Source organism: Mobula birostris, chromosome 2, assembly GCF_030028105.1.
Source record: "Mobula birostris isolate sMobBir1 chromosome 2, sMobBir1.hap1, whole genome shotgun sequence".
Taxonomy (NCBI): domain Eukaryota; kingdom Metazoa; phylum Chordata; class Chondrichthyes; order Myliobatiformes; family Myliobatidae; genus Mobula; species Mobula birostris.
The window spans coordinates 208,030,273-208,047,340 of NC_092371.1; the positions used below are offsets into that span (position 1 = coordinate 208,030,273).

Here is a 17,068-nt window from a genome sequence, read left to right on the forward strand (position 1 = left end):
TTTATGGGAAGGATGTAATAGAGAAATGGAGGTAATTTAAAGGTGAAATTTTGAGGGTTCAGAATCTTTATGTTCCTGTTAGGTTGAAAGGAAAGGTTAAAAGTTTGAGAGAGCAATGGTTTTCAAGGGATATCAAAAACTTGGTTCGGAAAAAGAGAGGGATCTTCAATAAATATAGGCAGCTTGGAGTTAATGAGGTACTCGAGGAATATAAAGAATGTAAAAAGAATCTTAAGAAAGAAATTAGAAAGGCTAAAGGAAGGTACAACGCTGCTTTGGCAAGTAAGGTAAAAAATAAATACAAATGGTTTCTACAGTTATGTTAGTGGCAAAAGGATAGTGAGGGATAAAATTGGTCCCTTGGAGAATCAGAGTGGACGGCTATGTGCGGAGCCAAAAGAGGTGGGGGAGATTTTGAACAATCCCTTTTCTTTGGTATTCACTAAGGAGAAGGATATTGAATTGTGTAAGGTAAAGGAAACAAGAAGGGTAGTTATGGAAAGTATGACGATTAAAGAAGAGGAAGTACTGGCACTTTTAAGGAATATAAAAGTGGATAAGTCTCCGGGTCCAGACAAGATATTCCCTAGGACCTTGAGGGAAGTTAGTGTAGAAATAGCAGGGGCTCTGACAGAAATATTTCAAATGTCATTAGAAACGGGGATGGTGCCGGAGGATTGGCGTATTGCTCATGTGGTTCCATTGTTTAAAAGGGTTCTAAGAGTAAACTTGGCAATTATCAACCTGTGAGTTTGACGTCAGTGGTGGGTAAATTGATGGAAAGTATTCTTAGAGATGGTATATATAATTATCTGGACAGAGAGAGCCTGATTAAGAATAGTCAACATGGATTTGTCTGTAGAAGGTCATGTTTGACAAATCTTATTGAATTTTTTGATGAGGTTACTAAGAAAGTTGATGAGGGTAAAGCGGTGGATGTTGTCTATATGGACTTCAGTAAGGCCTTTGACAAGGTTCCACACGTAAGGTTAGTTAGGAAGGTTCAATCGTTAGGCATTAATATCGAAGTAGCAAAATGCATTCAGCAGTGGCTAGGTGGGAAACGTCAGAGAGTAGTGGTGGATAACTGTGTGTCAGATTGGAGGACGGTGTGTAGCAGTGTGCCTCAGGGATCTGTACTGTGTCCAATGTTGTTTGTCATATATATTATTGATCTGGATGTTGGGGTGGTAAATTGGATTAGTAAGTATGCAGATGATACTAAGATAGGTGGCGTTGTGCATGATGAGGTAGGTTTTCAAAGCTTGCAGAGAGATTTAGACCATTTACAAGAGCGGGCTGAAAGATGGCAGATGGGGTTTAATGCTGAAAAATGTGAGGTGCTACATTTTGGTAGGACTAATCAAAATAGGACATACATGGTAAATGGTAGGACATTGAAGAATGCTGTAGAACAGAGGGATCTAGGAATAATGGTGCATAGTTTCCTGAAGGTGGAATCTCATGTGGATAGGGTGGTGAAGAAAGCTTTTGGTTTGCTGGCCTTTACTAATCAGAGCATTGAGTAGAGGAGTTGGGATGTAATGTTGAAATTGTATAGGGCATTGGTAAGGCCAAATTTGGAGTATTGTGTACAGTTCTGGTCACCGAATTATAGGAAAGATGTCAATAAAATTGAGAGAGTACAGAAGAGGTTTACTAAAATGTTGCCTGGGTTTCATCTCCTAAGTTACAGAGAAAGGCTGAACAAGTTAGGTCTTTATTCTTTGGAGCGTAGAATGTTGAGGGGGACTTGATAGAGGTGTTTAAAATGATGAAGGGGATTGATAAAGTTGACGTGGATAGGCTTTTTCCATTGAGAGAGGGGAAGATTCAAACAAGAGGACATGAATTGAGAGTTAAAGGACAAAAGTTTAGGGGTAACATGAGGGGGAACTTCTTTACTCAGAGAGTGGTAGCTGTGTGGAACGAGCTTCCAGCAGAAGTGGTTGAGGCAAATTTGATGTTGTCGTTTAAAGTTAAATTGGATAGATATATGGACAGGAAAGGAATGGATGGTTATGGACTGCATGCAGGTCGGTGGGACTAGGTGAGAGTAAGAGTTCGGCACGGACTAGAAGGGCCGAGATGGCCTGTTTCCGTGCTGTAATTGTTATATGGTTATATGTTATATACTGTAGTCAGAAATAGGGAGGCTTGATCAATGATTGCACAATATTCAATTCCATTCACAGGCCCAGTTCAATCCTGCATGCAGCAAACTCTATCTGGTCAGGCAGTGAAAAATGGCAATTGACATTCAGACCATCTTCAACAAGAGAATCAAGCCACCTATCTTTGACATCTGGTATTAGCCTTCAGTCAATATTGGAACAAAATTTAACCGAAAACCATGTTAATACTGCAATAGAGTTGCTCAGACACTGGTTATTGTGTGGCGAGTAACAAGTTTCCTGAAACTCAAAACACTTTCCAACACAGGACACCAATCAAGAGTGCCAACAAATATTCAGTGTTTACAAGATTATTGGAGCTCAAACTACAAACCAATTCGGATACCACTCAGGACAAGGCACTGCACTTGACTGGCATTCCACTTACCAGTCTAAATATTCAGTCCCCCTGTCACCAGCACACCACGAATCATCCCTCATTGTTACAGTGTCCATATACTGAAAGTCCATCCTTCACATACTATGGTTGAAAGGAACAATTCACTACTAGATTACCAAAGGCAGTAAAATGAAGGGGATAGTTCTAGCCTTGCCAGCAATGAACAGTTGCCAACCAAAGAATAATTCTTTTTTTTTTTATTTTTTATTGAAATGTACAAAATATGGAGTACAGTTTCTTCAAAATCTTTTTATTTTTTCATTCTTTAGGATGAAGAAATTGTGAAGCGATAAGCCACTTCAGTCCTTCTTGTTTAGATCCTGCAAAACCTTTGGTAAAGGTAACAAAATGCAAGCTTTCTAAATTAAATGGAAGGGTAGATTGCGATGAGATCCTTAATTCTGCAACAGAATTCAGAAAGACTGGATGAAAATCTGGCAAATGGTTTAATGTGAGAACATGCAAGGTTATGTTAGGGCAATCAAAAGGTGGATTATTACCTACATGGAGAGTAACTGCAAATGACTACATTTCAGAGGAATCTAGGTGTTCTAATACAGGGATCCCCAACCTTTTTTGCACCACGGACCGGATTAATATTGACAATATTCTTGCGGACTGGCCAACCCGGGGGTTGGGGGTGTTCATGTGGGTTAAACTCCCTCAACATGTCTTTTATGGTTCGAGTTGCCAACTTTCTCACTCCCAAATAAGGGACAAAAGTAGCAGTCATATCCCAGAACACTTTACCCCTGGAAAGACTACCATGATCATGAAGCCTTGCGCGGGCACCTGTGCGTGCATGCGTGACGTGCGCATGCACGTATGTGCCAATTTTTTTCCCACAGATTGGTTTTGCCTTCACCTTCCTGACTATACTGCACATACTATATTTCTACTTTATATAGGCTGTGTATTTATCATATCATTCCTGCTTTTACTATATGTTAGTGTTATTTGTTTTTGGTTTTATATGTTATTTGGTATGATTTGCTAGGTTATTTTTTGGGTCTGGGAACACTCAAATTTTTCCCATAGAAACTTATGGTAATTGCTTCTTTACTTTACACCATTTTGGCACGAAAGGTTTCATAGGAATACTCTACTTTAGCGGGGAAAATACGGGACAAGGGTAGTCCCGTATGGGACAAACCAATTTAGCCCAATATACGGGATGTCCTGGCAAATACGGGACAGTTGGCAACCCCATGTTCAAGTTCAACAGTGCGTGACAGGGAATGAGGAAAGGTGCAGCTGACTCATAATGTTTCCTCACGGCCTGGTAGCACATGCATTACAAATGTTATCAGGCACGTACAACAAGTAGTTTGGAAGACAAACAGCTTGTTGGCTTTTATTGCTAAGGGTTGGAATTTAAGAACAAAGGATGCTTTGTTACAGTTGTACAGGATGTTGGTGAGGCCATATCTAGAACACTATGCACAGTTTTTGTCTCCTTTGGTAGAATTAAAGGAATACAGCAACTTTGGAAGTAGTCTAAAGGAAATTTACATGACTAATTCTTAGTGGCATTGACAGAGTAGATGCTTAGATGCTTTCACAAGTGGGAGAGTTACGAGCAAGGGAACATAGCTACAAGGGGCCTATCATCTAAGGTGTGTAGTAATTTCTTCACTGAAAGTGTAGAAGTCTCTGGAGTGCTCTGGTGAAGGCCAGATTATTAGATATTTTTAAGGTGGAGATAAATAAATATTGGGGTATAGGGGGCTCTGGATAGGAGTAGGAGCTTTGATGTCTGGCATGCTGCCCCCTACCAGACAGGGTTGCCAACTGTCCCATATTAGCTGGGACATCCCGTATATTGGGCTAAGTTGATTTGTCCCATATGGGACTGCCCTTGTCTTGTATTTCCCCCGCTAAGGTACAGAGTTCCTATGAAACTATTCATAAGCCGAAATGGCATGAAGCGCAGAAGCAATTACCATTAATTTAAATGGGGAAAATTTTTGAACGTTCCCAGACCCAAACAAAACCTACCAAATCATACCAATAACACATAAAACCTAAAAAAAACACCAACATATAGTAAAAGCAGGAATGATATGATAAATACACACCCTATATAAAGTAGAAATAATGTATGTACAGTGTATCAGAATCGGGAAGATTAAGCCAAAAACGATTTGTAGAAAAAAAAGGCACGTACACGCATGCGTACATCACATATGTGCACATCACGCATGCGCACACAGGTGCCCACGCAAGGCTTCATGGTCATGGTAGTCTTTCTCGGGGTAAACACAAGTGCCACTTTTGTTCCTTATTTGAAAGTGAGAAAGTTGGCAACCTTAGTGGACGGGCATCACTGGTCCTCATCCATCTCCTAAATCTCTCACGTGTTGGCTCTAAGCTCCATATCCTGGTAAACCGCTTCAGCTGGTGGCTAAACCACGTGAGGGGGTGGTGTTAACATGGCACCACCGGGCAAATGACTTTCATGATGAAGTCACCGGCCCAGACAGTAACTATAACGGCCATGTGTTCACGACCAAGGCATGCCACCTAGTTGGGAGGAAATCGGCTGTGATCAAACCTGAAGAGAGATGGGCACCATCAGGTTTCAGATGCCCAAGACACGCCGCATGATGAACACACCAAACTGGTGCCAAGCTTGTCATGACGGCACCCCGACAACTCCACCAGGAGTTAAGGGCGCAAGAAGAAGAAGAAGAAGAAGAAATAAATATTAGAAGTTTCAATGTATTGAGAATTATTAGGACATGGAACAGAAGAGTAGTTGGAGGCCAGCACAGATCAGCCATGATCATATTGAATGCTGAGTAGGCATGAGAGCCCGGTGGCCTTCCCCAGTTACAGTTTTGTTGTGTTCTTCAATGGTGCCAATCTTTAGATGATTTGAACTGCAATTGCCTAGATAAATGTATAATATTGTGCCAGCTCCTGATCTGTTTCTTTAAGATGGTGGAACCACTTTGAAATGTCAAAAATTGAGTGATAAAGGACAGCGCACGCAGCTCTCTGGTGAAATGATATCGTATTTGTAAGTAGGATGCCGTGCACAATCCTGATTTGATGGAGACAGACATGAGAAGCAGAGGAACATCTGGAGAAACTTCTGAAATGCCCGGTTCGCTGCCGCTGCTGCTGCACAATTAAGAATCTCTGGAGGGAAGGCCCCAAAATCCCCGGCTTTGCCTGCTGCTGGCGACCGAGGCTGGAGTCGAAGCGTTCAGCAGAGATGGTGCTCGATACTCGGTGTCGGAGGGCTGGTTGGAGGCTCTTAGTTTTCGGACGACTGTGTTGGACTGTTGTCGGGCATGGCAGGGAGAGTTTTCTTCCTTCTCCCACCTGCGTGAGATGTGGGACTTTCGAGAGACTTTGAACTTTTTTACTGTGCCCATGGCCTGTTCTTCATCAAGCTATGGTATTGTTGCACTGTTGTAACTATATGTTATAATTATGTGGTTTTTGTTAGTTTTTCAGTCTTCGTCTGTACACCAGAGGAATATTGTATCATTTCTTAATGCATGCATTATTAAATGACAATAAAAGAGGACGTGTCCTCATAATCTAATAATCTAATTTAATTTGCCGCAGAAAGTTTTTGACCTGCTCCAGTATCCACAATATTTACACACCTGGTCCTCTTCAATTGTTGTTCAACAGTAATATTCAACATTGATGATAGAGATTCGGCAATGCTTATGTCAAGGAAAAGTGACTGGACTGACCTACTGGAGTGACTATTTCTTGATAAGTACACTAGTCCAACACTATTGACCTTTTCCAGATATTGCCTGCTTTACTAACTGAAAAGTTGTAAATGGAGTTGAATATCATCACTTCTAAACTTACGATGAAGAACAGGAACATCTTAAGGTACAGAGAAGGAGGGATAATTTTACTTTCATTTCTAGTTTTTACACAAGGGATCATCTCAAAGGCAAGTCAAAATTAACTTATACAGAATACTATGTATATTACACATTTTTTACATAAATCATCTATCTTTCTCCACACCTGATGACATTATATATCCGAATGGCTATCCAAATATTGCCTTAGATACTTGATAAATGGGTTTACAGACCAAGTTTCATTCTCCTACCTCCAAGAATAACTTCTTCTGCCAGCTGGACAGCTGACTTCTTCTTGGTGCAAGACACAATTGGCCCAACATTTTCCATGAAACACAGTTCTGGCATCGTCCAGCTCAATCCAAGCTGCTGATGGTGAATTATCCTATCAGCATCCAGAGCCTTTTTGACTAGATTCTTTGCCTCTTCCTCGTTCATAAGCCAAATGCCTTCAAACCTTTTTGCATCAACAGCAGCAAAATGTCTGATAAAAGAAAAACACTGATTTCCACATTTTAAACTACTAGAAGGAATGTGTTAAAGAGCAATTACTTTTGTTTTAATGATCTGGAATACTGACAAAAGCTACGACCTAACTCTACTTAAAATTGAAGCAATTTAGTGCTGAGCTTATTTCAAGATGTATATTCACAAACACAAGAGATTCTGCAGATGCTGGGAATCTAGAGCAACACATGCAAAATGCTGTAGGAACTCCACAGATCAGGCAGCATTTACGGAGAGGAATAAAGAACTGCCAAGACTCTTCCTGATGAAAAACACAATTTTCTTGTTCAATAGGAATGTTGAGGAACTGGGCATTATCCACAAGGCAAGCAGTTATTGGTCACTATTAATAGCCAATTAAATTGTTAATTAGGGGAATGGTACAACTGAAATGAAAACAAACAATGATGTAAACACTCATCAGGTCATTCAGTACGTTCAAATGAAAACAAAAGTTATTGTTCAGGTCAAAATACAGCCTATGACCAGATCTTCAGCTCCTCCCCTGGAGATACAGGTAGACACAAAACAAGGCACAGGTGGGTGGGGAGAATTGAACCACAGTTCCAAGCTTGCATGCAGATTAAACTTCATGGCAAAAAGACAAGAAAGACAGCTGAACAGAAAGTGTCACTCAGCGAAGAAGAAAACATTATTTTTTTCTTTTATGTTTGAGGTGAAGTTGGAGCAGCTTGGGATGCAGGTTAAGGATGTGATTAAATGTAACCGCAAGCTAAAAGATGAAAACCTCTGTAACCTTGATATGATCAAACTCGATTCGGTATGACATGGTTAACCCTTTAAACTGTGCTCCAGCTATATGCAGTCTCTAGACTTGACAGAACAGTGACAGGATTACACTTGTCAAATTGTATTTTTTAAAAAAGTAAAAAATCTACTGAAAACAAGGATGGGAAGGAAAAGTTAAAGAAACCAGTAGCTTAAGAATATGTTCACATCTGGCTATCAATTTTTCTAAACGTCAGATAGGAAGAGAGACTGAAAGAGTATAACAAAATTTCTCTGGTGAAGAATATAAATGAGTACACTAAAAAGCTGCAGAAAGTTTCCAACTCGGCCAGCTCCAACATGGGCACAAACCTCGCCAGCACTGAGGACATCTTCAAAAAGTGATGCCTCAAAATGGCAGTATTAAAGACCGCATTATCACCACCCAGGACATGCCCTCTTCTCAATGCTACCGTCAGGGAGGCATTAGAAGAGTGCAAACACACATACTCAGCACTTTAAGAAGAGCTTCTCCCCTCCGCCATCAGATTTTTGAATGGACAATAAACCCATGTACAATACCTCTTTTTTTTTTTTTGCTCTCCTTTTGCACTACAAGGATGTGATCGGTAAGTGGGAAGCCTTCAAAGGAGAAATTTTGAGAGTGCAGAGCCTGTATGTTCCTGTCAGGATTCAAGGCAAAGTGAATAGGAATAAGGAACCTTGGTTCTCAAGGGATATTGCAACTCTCTATAAAGAAAAAAGAGAGTTGTATGACATGTATAGGAAACAGGGAGTAAATAAGGTGCTTGAGGAGTATAAAAAGTGCAAGAAAATACTGAAGAAAGAAATCAGGAGGGCTAAAAGACATGAGGTTGCCTTGGCAGTCAAAGTGAAGGGTAATCCAAAGAGCTTTTACAGGTATATTAAGAGTAAAAGGATTGTAAGGGATAAAATTGGTCCTCTTGAAGATCCGAGTGGTCGACTATGTGCGGAACCAAAAGAAATGGGGGAGATCGTAAATGGGTTTTTTGCATCTGTATTTATTAAGGAAACTGGCATGAAGTCTATGGAATTAAGGGAAACAAGTAGTGAGATCATGGAAACTGTACAGATTGAAAAGGAGGAGGTGCTTGCTATCTTGAGGCAAATTAAAGTGGATAAATCCCCAGGACCTGACAGGATATTCCCTTGGACCTTGAAGGAGACTAGTGTTGAAATTGCAGGGAGCCTGGCAGATATATTTAAAATGTCGCTGTCTACGGGTGAGGTGCCGGAGGATTGGAGGGAGGCTCATGTTGTTCCATTGTATAAAAAAGGATCGAAAAGTAATCCGGGAAATTATAGGCCGGTAAGTTTGACATCGGTAGTGGGTAAGATATTGGAGGGAGTACCAAGAGACAGAGTCTACAAGCATTTGGATAGACAGGGACTTATTAGGGAGAGGCAACATGGCTTTGTGCGTGGTAGGTCCTGTTTGACCAATCTATTTCGAGGAGGTTACCAGGAAAGTGGATGAAGGGAAGGCAGTGAATGTTGTCTACATGGACTTCAGTAAGGCCTTTGACAAGGTCCCGCATGGGAGGTTAGTTAGGAAAATTCAGTCGCTAGGTATACATGGAGAGGTAGTAAATTGGATTAGACATTGGCTCAATGGAAGAAGCCAAAGAGTGATAGTAGAGAATTACTTCTCCGAGTGGAGGCCTGTGACTAGTGGTGTGCCACAGGGATCAGTGTTGGGTCCATTGTTATTTGTCATCTATATCAATGATCTGGATGATAATGTGGTAAATTGGATCAGCAAATTTGCTGATGATACAAAGATTGGAGGTGTAGTGGACAGTGAGGAAGGTTTTCAGAGCCTGCAGAGGGACTTGGACCAGCTGGAAAAATGGGCTGAAAAATAGCAGATGGAGTTTAATACAGACAAGTGTGAGGTATTGCACTTTGGAAGGACAAACCAAGGTAGAACATACAGGGTAAATGGTAAGGCACTGAGGAGTGCAGAGGAACAGAGGGATCTGGGAATACAGGTACAAAATTCCCTAAAAGTGGCATCACAGGTAGATAGGGTCATAAAGAGAGCTTTTGGTACATTGGCCTTTATTAATCAAAGTATTGAGTATAAGACCTGGAATATTATGATGAGGTTGTATAAGGCATTGGTGAGGCCGAATCTGGAGTATTGTGTGTTGCTGGAGTATTGTGTTCAGTTTTGGTCACCAAATTACAGGAAGGATATTAATAAGGTTGAAAGAGTGCAGAGAAGGTTTACAAGGATGTTGCCGGGACTTGAGAAACTCAGTTACAGAGAAAGGTTGAATAGGTTAGGACTTTATTCCCTAGAGCGTAGAAGAATGAGGGGAGATTTGATAGAAGTATATAAAATTATGATGGGTATAGATAGAGTGAATGCAAGCAGGCTTTTTCCACTGAGGCAAGGGGAGAAAAAAACCAGAGGACATGGGTTAAGGGTGAAGGGGGAAAAGTTTAAAGGGAACATTGAGGGGGGCTTTTTCACACAGAGAGTGGTGGGAGTATGGAATGAGCTGCCAGACGAGGTGGTAAATGAGGGTTCTTTTTTAACATTTAAGAATAAATTGGACAGGTACATGGATGGGAGGTGTATGGAGGGATATGGTCCGTGTGCAGGTCAGTGGGACTAAGCAGAAAATAGTTCGGCACAGCCAAGAAGGGCCAAAAAGCCTGTTTCTGTGCTGTAGTTTTTCTATGGTTTCTATTTATTTCATTCAAATTCTCTTTACTATATTTCTTATTGTATTTTATAAATTTTTATGTATTGCAATGTACTGCTGTCACAAACAACAAATTTTGCGACATACAGTATGCCAGTGATACTAAACACAATTCTGAACCCAAATGCACAAATAAACTTCTTGAAAATTACAAAGAAACTAAATACAGGAGTTCGTAAACCTCATTTTCTTCTGAAGGTCCTTGTACAGTTCCACGGTTCTCTTGTATTGGTCAGTTAAGGACTGGTTCTCTTCTCGATACATTTTCTCTTGTTTAGCCGATTTTGCCAATAGTCTATTCAAAACATCACGTAACCTGTGAAGAATTCAAGAAAGGAAATACTTACTTAGAGGGGTCTTCATAGTGCTCTACAATTCCCACATTTTTGGTTCACATTGATCATGTGGATAGCCAGACGCTTTTCCCCAGGGCTGAAATGGCTAACACGAGCGGGCATAGTTTTAAGGTGCTTGCAAACAGATACTCGGGGAATGTAAGGGGTAAGATTTTCCACACAGAGTGGTGGGTGTGTGCAATGCACTGCCGACAGCAGTGGTGGAATCGAATACAACAGGGTCTTTTAAGAGCCTCTTAGATAGGTACATAGAGCTTAGAAAAATAGAGGGCTATGCGGTAGGGAAATTCTAGGCAGTTTCTAGAGTAGGTTACATGGTTGGCACAACATTGTGGGCTGAAGGGCCTGTAATGTGCTGTAGATTTCTATGTTCTATGTTTTTTCATACTTGTAATGCATTCCTCTTCAAATCCTTGTCTTGCCCTAGACTTGGCAATCTGTAGCTATTTTTAGTTCAAGTACTTTTGGAAGCTACATTGATCATTGGTGCCTTTCTACTCTCCTTCAATATTCAGAAACTTCCGGGATAACAGGACAATATACCATAAAACATCACCTTGAAAACCCAGTTGACAACAATTATGTATATTGGTCCTCAAGATAAAATGTCTCACCAATCAATACTTCACTTTGTTTAATGAGATTATGCCCAGTATTCAGATATCCTGCCTTAAATTCCCATGACTAAATACAAGAGAACTTTACTACTTTATATTCTGTTTCATTTTGCTTTAAGACATGTTGGATTCTGATGTTTAAATCCAAGGTTCATTTAGAAGTCAGGACAAGGCATAAAGCTTGTTGCTTCGTGATCATTTTGTTAAGAGTTGATAGAACAAAGAGAACAGGAACAGGACAGTGACAGGTGGTCTTGCCACTTGACGAAGAGAGGATCTAGAGAAAAGAAAGATGGCGCCTAGCAAAAGCACAGCTACTTTTATTAGATTAGAATAAAAGTATTCAGAGATTTAAAAATTCCACTCTAATTAGAAAATTAGAATTATTCAATACTGCAATAATAAGTTTACCAGTGGGAAAATACTAGCCACATAATGACAAACAAAAGTTTTTAAATTATACTTTGTATAGCCACTAGAGGCACATTAAATTGTTATGTATACATGGTGTGAGGCCTCCGTCAGTCAGAGTTGGCCATGGATAGTGTACTGGCTGTCTAGATATAGCTTTAAGTTCTGTCTAGCTTCAAGTTCCTCGGGGTCAATATCACAAATGACCTGACTTGGTCCAACCAAGCAGACTCCACTGCCAAGAAGGCCCACCAGCACCTTTACTTCCTGAGAAAACTAAAGAAATTTGGCCTGTCCCTAAAACCCTTACTAATTTTTATAGATGCACCATAGAAAGCATTCTTCTAGGGTGCACCACAACCTGTTATGGAAGGTGTCCTGTCCAAGACCGGAAGAAGCTGCAGAAGTTCATGAACTCGGTGCAGCACACCACACAAACCAATCTTCCGTCCTTGGACTCACTTTACACCGCACGCAGTCGGAGCAGTGCTGCCAGGATAATCAAGGACACGACCCACCCAGCCAACACACTTTTCGTCCCTCTTCCCTCCGGGAGAAGGTTCAGGAGCTTGAAGACTCATATGGCCAGATTTGGGAACAGTTTCTTTCCATCTGTGATAAGACTGCTGTATGGATCCTGACCTGGATCTGGGCCGTACCCTCCAAATATCCGGACCTGCCTCTCAGTTTTTTTGCACTACCTTACTTTCTATTTTTCTATTTTCTATTTATGATTTATAATTTAAATTTTTAGTATTTACTATCGATTTGTAATCCAGGGAGCAGGAAGTGCAGTATCAAATATCGCTGTGATGATTGTACGTTCTAGTATCAATTGTTTGGCAATAATAAAGTATAAGTATATACAAGCCTGGACAGTACGATATGGAGACCAAGCTGTTGCTCACGTAGCAACTCCCCCTCTCCATGCATCTGATGAACCCAAGGTACCAGCAGCATCACAGAAGGTGTCAGAAAGGACTGAACTCAATGTAGGACTACCTTTGGTACTGATTTTTCCTTCAGGATTTACTCCCGAAGCTTTCCCCATGAGTGGGTACAGACGCAAGGCAGCACAAGTTTGAGATCAGAGTTTTTCTTCTCCTAGACGAGCTGCCGCAGCTGACGAGTCCCATCTGCCCAAAGCAACTGGTTTTAAGGTGCCAGTAACTCACCTTTTCCCCTTCTGCTGTCAGTGAAAATGGTTCCACTGGGCTTCGTAGCTAAACCACGCATGGTGGCCAGGGGCTGGACTTGGTTGTCAGAGGCTATTTGAGGCGCACGCCATCGGGAGCATTTAATAAGTAGTGGGAGATTCTCCCCATTACATAGACTGGTAATCCAAGTTGTCCTATTCCATTGTGCCTAGTCTGTGGCAAACAACTTGAAAATGCAGCAATGGCTCCAGCAAAATTGAAAAGACAATTCTGATAAGGTTAATGACGAAGAAACTTCTGAGACATTTCACTGTACTAATGTAACAATGGACACAAAAAGGTTTGTTGTTACAATGAAAGTTACTTATCAATGGGTTTTACATGGACTGGTGATCTAAATTGTCCTAGTCCACTGTGTCTAGTCTATGGCAAACAACTTACAAATGCAGCAATGTCTCCAGCAAAATTGAAAACACACTTAACTACAAATAACAACTATATGACATGTAGAAGTCCTGATTATTTTAAACGGCTATTGAAATCTCAAAGCAAACAGAGTAAATCATTTGTTAATAAAGTCACAGTCAGTAAAAGGACTCAGGAAGAAAGTTAATTAGTAATAGAACTTATTACCCAGAAAAGTAAAAGTTGGTGAGAAGCTTATAATGCCAGCATATAAAATTATAGTGGGTAGGGTGCTAGACAAAATACAGTACAAGAAATTGAAAAGGTTTCTCTCTCAAACAGTATGATAAGTTGACACATTGATGACATGACTCATGACGCTGAAGAGGTTTTTGTGATAAACTAGAAAACAACAACTTCTTTATCCAGGTTGATAAATCAACAGATTTCATCAATAAATGTCATGTTGTAGCATTTGTAAGATTTGTAAATGATGGTGAAATTCATGAAAACTTATTCTGTTTTAAAGAGCTGCCCAAAACAAGCAAAGGCCAAGACACATTTAATGATTTGTCTTCACATCTGGAAATAAAAGGTCTGTCTTGGAGGAACTGTGTTGGCATCTGTACTGATGGTTGGCTCCATGAGAAGTTTTGCTTCTCTTGAAAACAAAAATCCAACACACTGTTTTCTTCACAGAGAGGTGTTGATGTCAAAAACCCTTTGAGATGAAACATAAAAAGTTCTGGATGATGCTACAAAAATGGCTAACTTTATTAAACAAAGACCAGTTCACTCAAGGATGTTTAAAAAACTGAAAACCTGGACAAAGAGCATACAGAAATCCGGTGGCGTAGCAGAGGAAAAGTTCTCAACAGGGTGTTTGAGCTGAAAGGTGAATTGCACGAGTACATTCTAGAAAAGAGTAGTACAGATTTTGCTGAGTGCTTTGAAGATGAAGGATGGCTGCAGAAACTAGCCTCCCTAGCAGACATTTTTCAGCATGTTGAATAAGTCTCTGCAAGGCCTTGGAGAAAATATTTTGACTTTGACTGACAAGATTCTTGGATTTAAAAGGAAACTGAATCTTTGGGGAAAAAAATCATGTTGCATATGGAAATCTTGAAATGTTCCTACTTTTGCTTGGGCTTGAGAGTGAGGAAGGATACCAGAAAGTCTCAAGTCTTATCGAAAACCACCTGGAAGAACAGCAGAACAAAATTGAACAGTATTTTTCCTCCCTTTCAACATGTAGGGCTCTCAGTATACTAAGTGGACTGTTAACTGTTGATCGCTTATTACCAACATGGCTTCTCTGAAGTGTTATATTAAAATGGCTTCTCGTAATGTTAACTGCTGAGCAAGGGGTTCTCTGTAACTGCAATGTTTGGGATATACAGGGAGATAATGGAAATTGTATTCATTTGTTAGCCAATGGAAGTCATGTTCTGTTATCTTGTATATGTGTGCTGAGTTGAGGAGCGCGGGCTTTTCCGGAGGCAAGCGGAGAGGACAGACGTGTGTGGAACGGACAGCGGTTCCAGGGCGGCGGATACCAGACCTCGGGAGTTCGGAGGGTGGCCGGAGCCTCAGAAGGACGTGCGGAGGGAATCAGAGGCGTGAGCTCCAACGTATTAAAATCCTATGTGCACAAGACTGATAAGTTACTTATGTGGTGCCTATTTTTTGGTAGTTATTTCTACTAACCCATCACCAAAAATTTGCTATAAAGTATAATTCTTTACTCGCACTTGGTATATTGTTTCATATTTGTGTTGTGGCCGTTCATTGGGCGACTCACACCTTATCCGCACCAAAGCAATTGCATTGTTTGGCGGGGTCGACAGCTATTTACCCTAGGCAACGGTGGGTCAGTGGGGCAAAGACTGTTACAAACACAAGAGTATAATTGAGTGAGGGACCCTCTCTCTGAATCTTCTGCTCAGCCTGAGAAATTGACTTTGAGAGAAGAGGAAGAACTTTGTGAAATACAGTCTGATCATGCACTCAAGATAAGATTTAATGATCTGCTGATGGGCAAGTTCTGGATTTCTGTGAAAGAAGTGTATCCAGCCATTCATTGGAAAGCAATGAACATTTTGCTGCAGTTTTAAAATTTCTTACATGTGTGAGCAAACTTTTTCTTGTTTAGCAAGCATCAAAAGCAAAGATAGAAATCACCTCATTTCAGTTGAAGGTGAAACTTGTGTGTACTCATCTCAAGTTTGACCCAGAATTTAGTATTTGTGCAGCAAAAACCAAGTGCAGGTTTCACATGCTAGGCCTATATTTGAGCCTGATCATGTCACTTAGTAAGATTTTCTTTCCCCCAAAGTTTTGTACAAAATTGTGTCTTAGGCTATATTTTTATTCATATTGCTTTGGCTTATAGTTTTTAGTAACTTTACTATTCAACATTGTCAATAAATTTTCATGTTATAAATAGCATTGATTAAAATCAATTTACAATCTTTATTTAAATTAAATCTACCAAGCCTGCCTTTAGAAAAATTAAAACCCATTTTCGCTTAAGCCTGTTATTTAACAAGTTTGCCTTATATGTTTTTAACATTTATGAAAAAGGAAAAAAAAAAGAGTTAGTTTCAAGAAAGTAAGCCAAACTTAACTACCGTTGTTTTTGGATTATTGTATCTACAACTTACTGATAACGCTAATGTACCATGAGCTGCAGATATAACAATTTTTATGCAGGGGTTCCCTGAGACCTGAAAATTATTTCAGGGGTTCCTCCAAGGCAAAAAGGTTGAGAAAGGCTGGGGTAGAAGATTGGCAAAGAATACAGCTCAATAAAGATCAGTTGCAGATCAGTGGCAAATGGAGTTTAACCCAGATAAATGTGAAGTACTGCACCTTGGTAGGGCAAATGCAAGGGCAAGATAATCAACAGTTTGCTGAGCAGTGTTCTTGAGATCCAAGTTCAGAGATCATTGAAAGTGACTAAACAGGCAGATAAGGTGGTTAAGGAGGCTAATGGAATGCTTGTTTTATCAGTCGAGGCATTCAGTTCAAAAGTCAAGAAGTTATTGCAACTTTATAAAACTCTGATTAGGCCAGATCTGGAGTATTGTGTACAATTCTGGTCACTCCACTATAGGAAGGATGTTGAGGCTTTGGAGAAGGTGCAGAAGAGGTTTACCAGGATGCTGCCTAGTTTAGAGGGCATGTGCTATCACAAGAGGCTGGATAACTTGTTTTCTCTAGAATGCCAGAGGCTGAGGGGAGATCTGATAAGAGTTTTACAAGATTATGAGAAGCATAGATAGACTGGACAGAGAGTTTCTATTTCCCAGGGTTGAAATGTCTAATACCAGAGGGCATGTATTGAAGTTGAGAGGGGGTAGGTTCAAAGGAGATGTGAGGGGCAAGATTTTACACAGAGAATCGCAGGTGCTTGGAATGCACTGCCTGGTATACTGGTAGAGACAAATACATTGGAAGCTTTTAAGAGACATTTGGATAGGCACATGTATGTAAGGAAGGTTGAGGGATACTGACATGGTGTAGGTAGGAGGGATGAGTGCTTAGGTGTTTTTGATTTGCTTTTTAGCTGGTTTGGCACATCATTGTGGGCTGAATGGGTGATCCTGTGCTGTACTGTTCTACATAAAAGTTTTTAGTGGTTTGAATGTGTATCGAAGACAACACGTGAATATTCCATAACATGTTCAGTTAAAAATCACCAAGGATAAATCATCA

General features: G+C 40.4%; 1 protein-coding gene across 1 annotated transcript in view; it reads right to left on the reverse strand.

The window, feature by feature from the left end:
* Positions 1 to 17,068, reverse strand: part of drc1 (dynein regulatory complex subunit 1 homolog (Chlamydomonas)) — a 77,364-nt gene that overhangs the window by 25,034 nt on the left and 35,262 nt on the right. Inside the window, exons 9-10 of the mRNA XM_072278857.1 lie at positions 10,587 to 10,721; positions 6,665 to 6,897 (exon numbers count right to left, since the gene is read on the reverse strand). Of these exons, the coding sequence (XP_072134958.1) occupies positions 6,665 to 6,897; positions 10,587 to 10,721 (368 nt within the window). The remainder of the gene's footprint in view (positions 1 to 6,664; positions 6,898 to 10,586; positions 10,722 to 17,068) is intronic.